Below are 15,665 nucleotides of genomic sequence, written 5' to 3'. Positions count from 1 at the left end.
TGGAAAAGTAGGAATGGTTTTAAAATAAACATGAATTTTATTTAAAAAAGTTTAACACCACCACTAATGTATGAAAGATGTGGAATATTTTTTTTTTTTTTTGAAAAACTGACACTATAAACTGAATTGTTTTTTAAAAAATGATTTAAAAAAAAAAATTCAATTTTTTTTTTTTTATACAGGACAGTCAGTGGAAGAAAGTGTAGAACTCTTGTCATTTAGAAGCTCAATCAGCCAAAAGTAAAAGGCGTATCACAAAACTGAGCACATTGCCTGTAACTAGACAAAATACCTAAGTTTTGATGTATAAATTGTGTATGACAAGTAGATCTTGTGGGCGTGAGAGCAATTTATAGAGAAGGAACTAAGATCATTTTTTTAAGGCTCTGTGCTCTAGCTGTGACATCATCCACTCTAACCAGCCCCATAGACACTCTGTTTAATTGATACAATTTCCTGAAATGATCACTAAACTTAAACAGCTTTTTTTCACAAAAACTGTAAAAGATATCAAACTGAAACGATATATCCGGATAGATGAATATTTTGTGAACATTTTAAAGTTTGTTTGGCGTCTGTAGGTGAAAGTATGAAGGAGCTGAAACTTTTGGGAGCGGAACAAGATTTTAAAGGATTTGAAGCATGCTCTCATTGACTTCAATGTTAATTGGTAAAATGTCCTGAAAAAATGATCAATAAACTTGTAACGGAATGGCCCGTGGGACCCAGAGGCTCTTGAAGGATGTGGGGTACTCCTGTGTCAGCTTCACCAATGACTCTTGGGTTTAGGGTCATCCTATGTCCAATAGGGGCATAGGATGACTGAGAACTGATATCATGGATTACATGAGATGGGACAGTAATGATAATTCATGTATTGCAGGATATCTTGAAATATTACAAGTTGTTCCTTCTGAACACAACAGGTCAATAGAGTGTCTCCTTCAATGTGTAACATAGACTGTTGTGATGTTAATTGATGTTAATCGCCTCCAGCTACCTGGCTATAGTGATGAAAGCTTGCTGTGATTGCATCCTATTGTGTTAATTAAGCCTGGCTCCTTAGATATGTCATGGTGCTATGCTAACTAACCCTGTATTGTGTGAAAGTTCTATTGATACTAATATGTGTTGTGAGTTAACACCCTCTAAAAGTCATGATGTCTGCCATGTCGGCTATAGTAATTAACTCATGTAGATTCGGCGCCAGAAAGTCTGACTTACATCTAAAGGAATGTGTATTGAAGTTCCTTGTGTCATGTTGTGGGTGGAGTTGAGTCATTGTCCATATTTGGTTGCTAAGGGCCAGATTCTTAAAAGGCTTACGACGGCGCAACGCCATTTGCGCCGTCGTAAGTCCTAATCTGGCCCGGCGTATCTATGCGACTGATTCTTAGAATCAGTTACGCATAGATATCCCTTAGATCTGACAGGCGTAAGGCTCTTACGCTGTCAGATCTTAAATGCAATTTTTTTTCCCGCCGCTAGGTGTCGCCTCGTCGTTTTCCCCGTCGTCTATGCAAATTAGCTATTTACGCCGATTCCCGAACGTACGTGCGGACGACGCAGTGAATTTACGACGTTTCCGTAAGCGTAAACTTGCCCCTGCTATATGAGGGGCAAGTTTACGAAGGTCCGTCGTAAGCCATGTTAAGTATGGCGTCGGGTCAGCGCCGTCTTTTTCCGTCGTTTACGTCGTTTTCGTAAGTCGTTCGCGAATACGACTTTACGTCAATGACGCTCACGTCGGCATCATTGACGTTTTCCGCCGTGAGCTGGAGCATGCGCACTGGGCTATTTTTATGCCCGGCGCATGCGCAGTTCGATCGGCGCGGGGGCGCGCTTAATTTAAATACAAGCCGCCCCCTTTGAATTACGCGGCCTTACGCCGGGCCATTTACACTACGCCGCCGCAAATTACGGAGCAAGTGCTTGGAGAATAAGGCACTTGCTCCAGTAATTTGCAGCGGCGTAGTGTAAATGCCTTACGCTACGCCGCCGCAGATTCTACCAGAATCTGGCCCTGAGTGTATAAGAAGAGCTGAGTTTACCATTAAAGTATTCATTCGTTTGGAACCAGAGACAGAGCTGTGTGTCTCGTTATTCTGGGAAAATCCATATGGATCGTGTCTGCTGGATTGTGGAGTGTCGGATAAGCTGTCTTGGGTTGGTGGAATGGAATATCGTAAACGGTGTTAACCCCTGACCGTTACAAAACTTAAAACAGCTTTTTCACAAAAACTGTAAAGGATATCAAACTGAAAAGATATAGCCGGATAGCTGAATATTTTGTGAATATTTTGTTTGGCGTCTGTAGATGAAAGTATGAAGGAGCTGAAACTTTTGGGAGCAGAAGAAGATTTTAAGGATTTGAAGCATGCTCTCATTGACTTCAATGTTAAAAGAATGTGTTAAAAAGTCTAATATTTTAAAAAGTATAAATAGTACAAAAAAGTTGAAGAAGTCCCATCATTAGCTGAAATAGCTGAACATGGTATGCTCTGGAGCATTCCCACTAATAATAAAAAACGAATACTAATAATAAAAAACGAATAACAATACTGTGAATGCTATGGAGCATTCCCACTAATAATAAAAAAAGAATAACAATACTGGGAATGCTATGGAGCATTCCCACTAATAAAAAACGAATAACAATACTGGGAATGCTTGGAGAGCATTCTCACTAAATATCGCAAATGTGACGGGACGTTATAATATAACATGACATTCCTCCCCTCTCTGGAAGTTATAATGTAACATGTCATCCCCCCCCCCCCTCTCTCTCCCCCAGGACAACAGCCGCAGACAGAAGCAGCACATGAGCCAGAGATTTGACTCTCTCTATAACATCCTGGAGGAGAGGAAGAAGGAATTATTAAAAGTGATCGCACGGGAGCAGGAGGAGAAGCTGCAGTATGTGCGAGGGCTGATCCGCAAACATGGCGACCACCTCGAAGTCACTTCCAAACTTGTGGAGACCTCCATACAGTCCATGGATGAGCCACAAATGGCTGCTTTTCTGCAGGTGCCGAACCTACACCTCTAATTCCACTAGGAGCGTGGTCATACCCTGTCTGAGGGGGGTTATATAGGGAGTATGGGGTGCTTACAGGGGTCTCAGAGGGTTCTGGTATGTACCCATGGGTGTTATTGGTGGGGTGTGCTCCTCCCCAGGGTCTCAGAGGGTTCTGGTATGTACCCATGGGTGTTATTGATGGGGTGTGCTCTTCCCCAGGGTCTGAGGGGGTTCTGGTCTGCACCCATGGGTGTTATTGGTGGGATGTGCTGGTGAGATTTGCTCTTCTCCGGGGTCTGAGAGGGTTCTGGTCTACACCCATTGGTGTTATTGGTGGGATGTGCTCTTCCCCGGGGTCTGAGAGGGTTCTGGTCTGCACCAATGGGTGTTATTGGTGGGATGTGCTCTTCCCCGGGGTCTAAGAGGGTTCTGGTCTACACCCATTGGTGTTATTGGTGGGATGTGCTCCTCCCAGGGTCTGAGAGGGTTCTGGTCTGCACCAATGGGTGTTATTGGTGGGATGTGCTCTTCCCCGGGGTCTGAGAGGGTTCTGGTCTGCACCAATGGGTGTTATTGGTGGGATGTGCTCCTCCCAGGGTCTGAGAGGGTTCTGGTCTGCACCAATGGGTGCTGTTAGGTGGATGTGCTCTTTCCCGGGGTCTGAGAGGGTTCTGGTCTGCACCAATGGGTGCTGTTAGGTGAATGTGCTCTTCCCCAGGGTCTGAGAGGGTCATGATCTGCAACTATGGGTGTTATTGGTGGGATGTGCTCTTCCTCAGGGTCTGAGGGGGTTCTGGTCTGCACCCATGGGTGTTATTGGTGGGATGTGCTCTTCCTCAGGGTCTGAGGGGGTTCTGGTCTGCACCCATGGGTGTTATTGGTGGGATGTGCTGGTGAGATTTGCTCTTCTCCGGGGGCTGAGAGGGTTCTGGTCTGCACCAATGGGTGCTGTTAGGTGGATGTGCTGTTCCCCAGGGTCTGAGAGGGTTCTGGTCTGTACCAATGGGTTTTATTGGTAGTATGTGCTCCTCCCCAGGGTCTGAGAGGGTTCTGGTCTACACCAATGGGTGCTGTTAGGTGGATGTGCTCTTCCCCGGGGTCTGAGAGGGTCCTGATCTGCAACTATGGGTGTTATTGGTGGGATATGCACTTCCCCAGATTCTGAGAGGGTTCTGGTCTGCACTAATGGGTGTTATTGGTGGGATTTGCTCCTCCCGGGGTCTGAGAGGGTTCTGGTCTGCACCAATGGGTGCTGTTAGGTGGATGTGCTCTTCCTCAGGGTCTGAGAGGTTTCTGGTCTGAACCCATGTGTGTTATTGGTGGGATGTGCTGGTGGGGTGTGCTCCTCCCCAGGGTCTGAGAGGGTTCTGGTCTGCACCAATGGGTGCTGTTGGGTGGATGTGATCTTCCTCTGGGTCTAAGAGGGTTCTGGTCTGCACCCATGGGTGTTATTGGTGGGGTGTGCTCTTGCCCGGGGTCTGAGAGGGTTCTGATTTGCACCCATGGGTGTTATTGGTGGGATGTGTTGGTGGGTTGTGTTCCTCCCCGGGGTCTGAGAGGGTTCTGGTCTGCACCATTGGGTGTTGTTAGGTGGATGTGCTCTTCCTCTGGGTCTGAGAGGGTTCTGATTTGCACCCATGGGTGTTATTGGTGGGATGTGCTCTGTGTCTAAAATCCACATTGATAGCTAGATTCACAGAGACTTAGGCTGGCGTATCTGTAGATACGCCAGCCTAAGTCAGAATTTGCGTGAGCGCTAATTTAAGGTTTTACGTTGTTTGCGTAAGTCGTCCGTGAATAGCGATTTACGTCATTTACGTCCACATCGAAGTCAATAGGCCCGTGCGGCGTACGTTGCCGCAATGCACACTGGAAAATGTAGCGGACGGCGCATGCGCTGTTCCAAAAAAACGTCAAAAACGTCAGGTCAAGCCCCATTAACATAAAACACGCCCCCTCAGCTAAATTTGACTTAGGCGCCATTACGCCCGCCCGGTTTACGCTACGCCGCTGTAACTTAGCAGGCAAGTACTTTGAGAATCATGTACTTGCCTCGCTAACTTACGGCGGCATAGTGTAAACAAGCTACACTACGCCGCCGCAAAGTTAGGACAACATGTGTGAATCTAGCTATAAGTCTCAGCGCTGCACAGATTGGGATATAGTGAGGACCCCCTCATAATGCACCTGACAGATGTACAGACTCAGGACCTCAGCATAGGGATGGCGGAAATCCCTCTTAATGGGCACAGCATGTCCTGCTGTGCCCATTATGAGGGGTTCCCACCATCCCTGAGTTCCCAGGTCTGTACACTTGCTATGCTCATTATGAGGGGTCCCCACTCTTCCTATTGGGTTTTCATTTATTTTTTACAATGGAGAATGCACCAGGAGGAGAGAGACGTGGTAAGGTGGATGAAAACACCTACAACTCCTAGGTGATAGACAGGACAAGAGCAAGATTTGTGAAAAACCTATAGCAGAGCGATCTCACTGCTGGAGACCCTCAAGGCTCGCTTACACTAGCAGTTGGGGGGGCCGTAAAACCAACCATTTTCACGTTAGTTGCAAGGGTATACATTTGTAACAAGTAAACTTTAAGGAGACATCATATAGTTGAGCTGAGTATCTCACTTTTGTTTTTTTCCTTCCCACAGCAAGCCAAGGATCTGCTCAAAAAGTAAGTATAGTATGAGCAAAACTCACCCAAAGAACACTCGGTCACACATTGGTAGGAAGCCTGTAGAACCCCCCCCCCCTTTCTAGTGTTCAGAAATGGTACTACAAGTTTAAAACACCTGACCCTGACCACTACTCAGCTGTGCATTTCAGATGAGAAATATCTCTAGAACTATAGATAATAACTAATGATACATTTGGAAGAAGATGCATTTTTATACCCCAACTTTCTGAGATATTAAAGAAGGAAAACTATTGGCACAAAATGTGTAGGCAAAGGCCCCCCCAGTAACACAGAGAAGAAAAAATGAATATAAGCATATAGGCCCAGATTCACGAAGCACTTACGCCAACGTATAACAAATTACGCCCACGTAAGTGCAAATGTGCGCCGTCGTATCTGTGCGCCAGACCCATGAACAGATATGCGCCTAAAAACAGGCTACACAGGCTAACTTGCTTACGGCGGCATAGGGTGGGCGCACATTTAGGCTGGGTGCATGGTGCCGCTCCCATTGATTAGCCATCCAAACATGCAAATGAGGGAAATACAGCGATTCACGAACCTGCGTTTGCCCGGTGCATGCTACGCGAGGTGCGCGTAAGTTGTACGTCCGGCGTAAAGTTATTCCCCATAAAGGAGGTGCAACCCAGCAGCAGACATGCAAAGGTCTGCACCAGGGAACACAAGCCGGCGTATTTTACGTTGGACGTGTGTCTGGCTGGGCGTAGGTTACGTTCACGCCGTACGCAGTGATCCGGCGTAGCTTAGGCAGTTGTGCCGACGTGGTTGTGAGCAGGCGCGGTGGGGTGTGCGCATGCGCAGTTCGTGATACGTACATGTCTGGCACTCGGCCCATCATTTGCATGGGTCACGCACACTTCCGCCTACGCCGGCGTATGCCTTCGAAACCCACGCCACGCTGGCGCAGCGTTGGGAGCACTGGCTTGCTGAATTCAATGCTTGCCTCTCTGCGCTGCGTTGGCGTAGCGTACATTGGTTACTCTACGGCGTCGTAATGTGCGCCTTGCTCTCTGTGAATCTGGGCCAAAATGTTTGGTCAACATGCCCCCAGCTGAGATAGAATTTTCTAATCAGTAGGAAGCAAAGACTTTACTGATATCGAAGTTATATGTCTGGCTCCTCAGGGGGTGTAGGAGACCTAAACAGAGAGACTGCTGCTTCCACAAAGAACAAGGATTTTTCTCTACACCATGCTGGCAGGGGACAGGCTTTTCTACTCAGTCTATGACTGATTTATAAATTACCTGTAAGATTTTGTATTTAGCTTAATTAAACTGAAAGTTTAAAATAATGTTTATAGGGGTCTTTACATCAGGATAAAAAGAGGGACAACTATGGGGAAAGAGGGATTTGGTTCCAAAAAATAGACAATCCCTCCAAATAATGGACAGTTGGGACCAATGCATGTATTTTTTGGTGCTGGAATGGTAAATCTTCAGCCACATGGGTTCCTACTTCCTGGATGTCGCTCTGGTTGTGCTCCTTGAGTTAGCCAATGGACCGGCAGCATCTGATGTGTCCTGATCCCTTCAGGCCATGTTTTTTTTTCTGTGCATTGGTTTAGCACTTGAATGATTTCTGCCCAAGCTTAGGGGGCAGTTTGGGTTTAGGAACTTGCATGGAAAGTTGAGTAACTAACCCCTTCTGAAGTCCACATAGTCTAAACCTGATTCACATGGTGGGTGCCAGAGTGCTTTTGGGGTGTTCTCTGTTTTGCTCTGCTCTCTATATATATCTTTATTCTATCTGAAGGATCACAGACATGTCCAAAGTATCCACAATAGACCGACCGGACCCTGGCTATGAGAACATGGATCACTTCTGCATCAATGTGGACTGTGTGTCTGAGATGCTGAGGACCATCGAATTCTGTTCAAGTATGTATAAGGGCAGGTATCAAAAAGAGAAAGAAAAGATTCTTTGGGTGGGTGGGAGATGCTAACATGCTGCTGTGTACACTGCGATCCCCTTCCCAAAAAAAGACCTGGCTGGACACCAGGGTGAGGACATATGTACTGTACTTCAATGATGGTGGAAGAGAGAATATCTTGGGGTGGGATGGGATTATATGTACATCTGTGATGGTGAACGGAGAATATCTTTGGATGGGATTATATGTACATCTGTGATTGGGGGGATTGGCAATCACTTGGGATGGGGTCATATGTACATCCATGAGGACGGGATGGAGAACATTTTAGGATGGGGGTCATATATACATCATTGAGATTTGGACTGAGCATATCTTGGGATGGAGTCATATGTACATCCATGAGAGTGAGATGGAGAACATTAAGGGATGGGGTCAAATGTACATCCATGAGGGTGAGATGGAGAACATTAAGGGATGGGGTCATATGTACATCCATGAGTGTGGGACGGAGAACATTAAGGGATGTGGTCATATGTACATCAATGAGTGTGGGACGGAGAACATTAAGGGATGGGGTCATATGTACATCCATGAGTGTGGAATGGAGATAATTTAGGGATGGGGTCATATGTACATCCAAGAGGGTGGGATGGAGAACATTAAAGGATGGGGTCAAATGTACATCCAATGAAGGTGAAATGGAGAACATTAAAGGATGGGGTCATATGTACATCCAATGAAGGTGAAATGGAGAACATTAAAATTGCTTTAAATGACAAAACGTGAATGGTCATAGACACTGAACCGGTTAAATGGGTATATGCGTCATTATGACATTGGATAAAGCTCTGAATGAGGTGCTGAGAACCATTCAGGATGGGGCATATGTACATCTTTGAGGGTGGACCGAAAACATTAAGGATGGGGTCATATGATAACATCATGCGTTGGGCGGAGAAAATTAATGGATGGGGTCATATGTACATCCATGCGTCTGTGAATGGGAACATTAAGGGATGGGGTCATATGTACATCCATGAGGGTGGGATGGAGAAAATTAGGGATGGGGTCATATGTACATCTATGAGTGTGGGACGGAGAACATTAAGGGATGGGGTCATATGTACATCCATGAGTGTGGGACGGAGATCATTAAGGGATGGGGTCATATGTACATCCATGAGTGTGGGACGGAGAACATTAAGGGATGGGGGTCATATGTACATCCATGAGGGTGGGATGGATAACATTAAGGGATGGGGTCATATGTACATCCATGAGGGTGGGATGGAGAACATTAAGGGATGGGGTCATATGTACATCCATGAGGGTGGGATGGAGAAAATTAAGGTATGGGGTCATATGTACATCCATGAGGGTGGGATGGAGAACATTAAAGGATGGGGTCATATGTACACCCATGAGGGTGGGAGGGTGGAAACAATGACAAAAGCTCCCAGGAGACATTGCGGCATTGAGGAAGCGACGGAATACCCACACACTACCTGATGAATCCATATACATGAAGCAGCCAGTAATATAAAGGATTACTTGGGATGAGGCCATAAGTGTGTGTGAGGTTGAGACGGAGAATATCTTGGGATGGGATCATATGTATATCAGTGATGGTGGTAGGAACAATATCTTGTGATAGGGTTACTGTATATGTACATCTGTGAGGGTGAGATGGAGAATATCTTGGGATGGGGTCATATGTACATCTGTGAGGGTGGGATTGGGAATATTTTAGGATGTGGTCAATTATACATCTGTGAGGGTGAGATGGAGAATATCTTGGGATGTGTTCAAATATACATTTGCGAAGGTAATGCTGCATACACATGTGTTTTCCGACGGAATTCCGGTCAAGCTTGGCTTGCATACACACAGTCACACAAAGGTTCTCTGAACCTTTGACCATCAAGAACGCGGTGACGTACAACACTACAACGAGCCGAGAAAATTAAGTTCAATGCTTCCCAGCATGTGTCGAATTGTTTCCGAGCATAAGTCGGAATTTTGTGCGTCGGAATTGCTACAGACGATCGGAATGACGATAGGAATTTTTACCGCCGGAAAAATAGAGAATGTGCTCTCAATCTTTTGCTGGCATAAATTCCGACAGCGAAAGTCAGATGGAGCATACACACGGTCGGAATTCCCGACCAAAAGCTCACATCGGACTTTTGCTGGCGGAATTTCCGACCATGTGTACACGGCAAAAGAGTGGAATGGGAGAGGCCATGTGTACATCTGTGAGGGTGAGATGTAGAATACTTTGGGATAGGGATACATTCTTGAGAGTTGGATGGAGAATATCTTGACATGGGGTCATATGTACATCCATGAAGGTGGAATGGAGCACATAAAGGGAGAATACTTTGGGATAGGGATACATTCTTGAGAGTTGGATGGAGAATATCTTGAGATGGGGTCATATGTACATCCATGAAGGTGGAATGGAGCATATAAAGGGAGAATACCTTGGGATAGGGATACATTCTTGAGAGTTGGACGGAGAATATCTTGAGATGGGGTCATATGTACATCCATGAAGGTGGAATGGAGCATATAAAGGGAGAATACCTTGGGATAGGGATACATTCTTGAGAGTTGGACGGAGAATATCTTGAGATGGGGTCATATGTACATCCATGAAGGTGGAATGGAGCACATAAAGGGAGAATACCTTCTTCGACAAGAAAAGTTCTTGGAGGAAATTCCGATCGTCTGTATGCAATTCGACGCATGCTCGGAAGCATTGACCTTATTTTTCTCAGCTCGTCGTAGTGTTGTATGTCACCGCATTCTTGACGGTCGGAATTTGGTGTGACCGTGTGTATGCAACACAAGTTTGAGCCACGATTCCGTCGGAAAAAAAATCCATAGTTTTCGTGTCAGATTTTCCAATTGCGTGTATGCGGCATTAGGATGGGACAAAGAACATCAAGGGATGGGGTCATATGTACATATGTGAGGTTGAGAAGGAGAACACTTTAGGATGGGTCATATGTACATCCATGATGGTGGGACTGAGAATATCTTGGGATGGGGTCATATGTACATCCATGATGGTGGGACTGAGAATATCTTGGGGTGGGGTCATATGTACATCCATGATGGTGGGACTGAGAATATCTTGGGATGGGGACATATGTACATCCATGATGGTGGGACTGAGAATATCTTGGGATGGGGTCATATTTACATCCATGATGGTGGGACTGAGAATATCTTGGGGTGGGGTCATATGTACATCCATGATGATGGGACTGAGAATATCTTGGGATGGGGTCATATGTACATCCATGATGGTGGGACTGAGAATATCTTGGGATGGGGTCATATTTACATCCATGATGGTGGGACTGAGAATATATTGGGGTATGGTCATATTTACATCCATGATGGTGGGACTGAGAATATCTTGGGATGGGGTCATATTTACATCCATGATGGTGGGACTGAGAATATATTGGGGTATGGTCATATTTACATCCATGATGGTGGGACTGAGAATATCTTGGGATGGGGTCATATTTACATCCATGATTGTGGGACTGAGAATATCTTGAGATGGGGTCATATTTACATCCATGATGGTGGGACTGAGAATATCTTGGGATGGGGTCATATTTACATCCATGATGGTGGGACTGAGAATATCTTGGGGTGGGGTCATATTTACATCCATGATGGTGGGACTGAGAATATCTTGGGGTGGGGTCATATTTACATCCATGATGGTGGGACTGAGAATATCTTGGAGTGGGGTCATATTTACATCCATGATGGTGGGACTGAGAATATCTTGGGGTGGGGTCATATGTACATTCATGAAAGTGAGATGGAAAACATATTGAGATCACCCGTGATGTTGAACCCCAACATTACACCTTTAATAGTGTGCATTAATATCATGAATCTTTGCTGGTGGGATGTGTTCCTCCCCAGGGTTTAAGAGGGTTGTAGTCTGCACCAATGGGTGCTATTGATGGGATATTCAAGGGTTCTGTCTTGTACCCATGTTTGTTTGTTTTTGGTGGGATGTGCTAATCCTTGAGATTTGAGAGGGTACTGGCCTGTACCCTTAGATTTCATTGGTGGGATGTGCTCCTTCCTGGGGTCCAACAGGGTACTGGCCTGTACCCATGGATTTTATTGCTGGTGTATGGTCCTTCCTGGGGTCTGAGAGGGTTCTGGTCTGCTGATGGTAAACGGTCCTCCGCAGGTTCTGGCCTGTACCCATGGGTTTTATTGGTTGTATACTGTCCTCCCTGGGGTCTGGGAGGGTTCTGGCCTGTACCCATGGGTTTAATTGGTGATATACTGTCCTCCTTGGGGTCTGGGAGGGTTCTGGCCTGTACCCATGGTTTTTATTGGTGGTATACTGTCCTCCCTGGGGTCTGGGAGGGTTCTGGCCTGTACCCATGGGTTTTATTGGTGGTATACTGTCCTCCCTGGGGTCTGGGAGGGTTCTGGCCTGTACCCATGGGTTTTATTGGTGGTATACTATCCTCCCTGGGGTCTGGGAGGGTTCTGGCCTGTACCCATGGGTTTTATTTGTGGTATACGGTCCTCCCCGGTGGGTCCGAGAGGTTTCTGGCCTGTACCCATGGGTTTTATTGGTGGTATACTATCCTCCCTGGGGTCTGGGAGGGTTCTGACCTGTACCCATGGGTTTTATTGGTGTTATACTATCCTCCCTGGGGTCTGGGAGGGTTCTGGCCTGTACCCATGGGTTTTATTGGTGTTATACTATCCTCCCTGGGGTCTGGGAGGGTTCTGGCCTGTACCCATGGGTTTTATTGGTGGTATACGGTCCTCCCCGGTGGGTCCGAGAGGGTTCTGGCCTGTACCCATGGGTTTTATTGGTGTTATACTATCCTCCCTGGGGTCTGGGAGGATTCTGGTCTGCACTTATGGGTGTTATTGGTTGGACATGCTAATCCTTGGGATCTAAAAGGGATCTGGTCTGCACCCGTGGGTGTTATTGGTTGCATATGCCACTCCAAGGGTACTGCTCTGGGGAACATCTTTGCCTCTCTGTAAAAATCTTAAGGGGTCATTATAAACCCCAATATTACACCTGTAAGAGTGTGCACTAAAACCATGACCCTTTACCGTGGTATCAGGTACGCAGGGAGAGGATGAGGAGGAAACAGAAGAGTCCGAGGCAGCAGCAGAAGAGGAGAGAGTTGAACCCACAGATGGTGAGAGTTAAAACTAAAACTATCCTATACTATCTATCTATCTATCTATCTATCTATCTATCTATCTATCTATCTATCTATCTATCTATCTATCTACTAGATTCAGAAAGAGTTAGGCCGGCCTACCTAACTCGGAATCTGCACCGTCCTAACTTTAAGTTTATTCTCAAACTGAGATACACTTAAACCTAGCTAAGATACAACAGCCTGCGCCGTCGTATCTTAGGGTGCAATATTTAGGCTGGCCGCTAGGTGGCGCTTCCATTGAGTTTGGCGTAGAATATGTAAATCACTAGATACGCCTATTCACGAACGTACGTGCGCCCAACACAGTAAAGATACGCTGTTTACGTAAGGCATTTTCAGGCGTAAAGTTATTCCATCAAATAGCTGGACTAGTAATGTTAAGTATGGTCGTCGTTCCCGCGTCGAAATTTGAAAATTTTACGTCGTTTGCGTAAGTCGTCCGTGAATAGAGCTGGACGTAATTTACGTCCACGTCGAAACCAATACGTCCTTGCGGCGTACTTTGCCGCAATGCACACTGGGATATGTACATGGACGCTGTTCGTAAAAAACGTCAATCACGTCAGGTTACCCCCCATTAGCATAAAACATGCCCCCTCAGCCTAATTTGAATTAGGCGCGCTTACGCCGGCCACATTTATGCTACACCGCCGTAAGTTAGGAGGCAAGTACTTTGTGAATACAGTACTTGCCTATCTAACTTAAGGCGGCGTAGCGTAAATACGATACGCTACGCCGCCTTAAAGTTGCGGTGCTCTACATGAATCTATATCTATCTATCTATCTATCTATCTATCTATCTATCTATCTATCTATCTATCTACCTATCTATCTATCTGACTATAGTCTATAAACCTATCTATCGATATTCAGATACTGCAAATTTGTGTTCCCGGATGTCTCCCCCACACATGGATAATTCTTGCATTTTCTTTCTCTTGCAGATTCTGCTGCCAGGCAGAAAACGGCGACCCCTTAACATGGCGACTTTGGGGCAGTTTAAGGGGGTTCTTGTTGGGGTCCCCAGGGATCTATTTATAAGGGGAAAAAATTAAATGTTACTTTTTAGTGCCTTTTTTTTATTTCACCGCTTTCTACTATTTATAAAAAGACAAAGCTAATTTAGGGTACACACAGACATAAAGACCCTTCCATTGTCCACTTGTTTCTTCCCGAATGTTGGAAATTGGCGGGTATTTTATGCTAGAGGATATTTGCCTGCAGAAGTCTGTATACCCTAATGGTGTATGTTACCCCTAAATTGAATATTTCATATACAGTATGTGTCTGATGTTCCATGTAGGCATATCTCAATGTAGCCTGTTCTCTTTCCATTTATTCGTATGCTGAGAAAAACCTGGTAAACCTGCTAGTCCGCTGGTCTATTTTAGCCTTCTACATCAGAGGCACGTGGCGTGCCTATACCCCCTGCCCACCCCTGGCTGTACTCCTGTGGACAGACTGTTGCTGTCACACCCCCACCCAGTCCTGCCTGTACCCTAGTAGTCAGAGAATTGCTGACATGCCCCCCCAGTCCTGCCAGTGTAAACCCATGGTCAGACCCTCTTCTGCCCCGCACTGCCTATACCCCTATGGTCAGTTTATTGCCCCTCCTCTGCCCAGTCCTGTCTGTACTCATGTAGTCAGACTACTGCTGACATGCCCCTCTTCCTCCCAGCCCTGCTTGTATCCCTGCAGTCAGACTACTGCTGACACACTGCCCATTTTTGCCTTTACCCCTACTGCTGGCAGGGTTGGGCAGGAAAGGGGACTGCCAGCAGTAGGGGTAAAGGCAAAAATGGGCAGTGTGTCAGCAGTAGTCTGACTGCAGGGATACAAGCAGGGCTGGGAAGTCCCCTTTCCTGCCCAACCCTGCCAATACCCCTGTTATGAGACTACTGCTGACAGCCCCTCCTCTGCCCAGTCCTGCCTGTACCCCTGTAGTACTACTGCTGACACGCTCCTCCTCTGCCCAGTCTGCCTTTACCCTGTAATTAGACTACTGCTGACAAGCCCTCCTGCCTGTACCCCTGTAGTCAGACTACAGATAAAATACACCCCTCTGCCCAGTCTGCCCTTACCCCTGTAATTAGACTACTGCTGACACACTCCTCCTCTACCCATTCCTGCCTGTACCCCTGTAATTAGACTACTGTTGACACACTCCTCCTCTGCCCAGTCTGCCTTTACCCTGTAATTAGACTACTGCTGACAAGCCCTCCTGCCTGTACCCCTGTAGTCAGACTACAGCTAAAACACACCCCTCTGCCCAGTCTACCGTTACCCCTGTAATTAGACTACTGCTGACACGCTCCTCCTCTGCCCAGTCTGCCTTTACCCTGTAATTAGACTACTGCTGACAAGCCCTCCTGCCTGTACCCCTGTAGTCAGATTACAGCTAAAACACACCCCTCTGCCCAGTCTGCCTGTACCCCTGTAATTAGACTACTGCTGACACGCTCCTCCTCTGCCCAGTCTGCCTTTACCCTGTAATTAGACTACTGCTGGCACACTCCTCCTCTACCCAGTCCTGCCTGTACCCCTGTAATTAGACTACTGCTGAAATGCCCCTCTTCTGCCCAGTCCTGCCTGTACCCCTGTGATCGGACTGCTGCTGACACACCCTCCCTCTGCCCGGTCCTGCCTTTACCCCTGCGATCAGTCTACTGCTGACAAGCCCCTCCTCTACCCAGTCCTGCCTGCACCCCTGTAATTGGACTACCGCTGACACTTTCCTCCTCTACCCAGTTCTGCCTGTACCCCTGTAATTAGACTACTGCTGACACACTCCTCCTCTGCCCGGTCCTGCCTTTACCCCTGCAATCAGTC

The 15,665-nt window shown here is 46.6% G+C and overlaps 1 protein-coding gene across 1 annotated transcript in view; it reads left to right on the top strand.

The window, feature by feature from the left end:
* Positions 1-14,544, top strand: part of TRIM54 (tripartite motif containing 54) — a 39,439-nt gene extending 24,895 nt beyond the window's left edge. Inside the window, exons 5-9 of the mRNA XM_040347998.1 lie at positions 2,795-3,028; positions 5,677-5,699; positions 7,476-7,600; positions 12,732-12,809; positions 13,781-14,544. Of these exons, the coding sequence (XP_040203932.1) occupies positions 2,795-3,028; positions 5,677-5,699; positions 7,476-7,600; positions 12,732-12,809; positions 13,781-13,815 (495 nt within the window). The 3' untranslated portion in view covers positions 13,816-14,544. The remainder of the gene's footprint in view (positions 1-2,794; positions 3,029-5,676; positions 5,700-7,475; positions 7,601-12,731; positions 12,810-13,780) is intronic.
* The last annotated feature ends 1,121 nt before the right edge of the window (positions 14,545-15,665 follow it).

This window comes from Rana temporaria, chromosome 4 (assembly GCF_905171775.1).
Source record: "Rana temporaria chromosome 4, aRanTem1.1, whole genome shotgun sequence".
Classification (NCBI taxonomy): Eukaryota; Metazoa; Chordata; class Amphibia; order Anura; family Ranidae; genus Rana; species Rana temporaria.
Note: the sequence above shows the minus strand (reverse complement) of the source record. Positions and strands in the feature narration are given on the sequence as shown.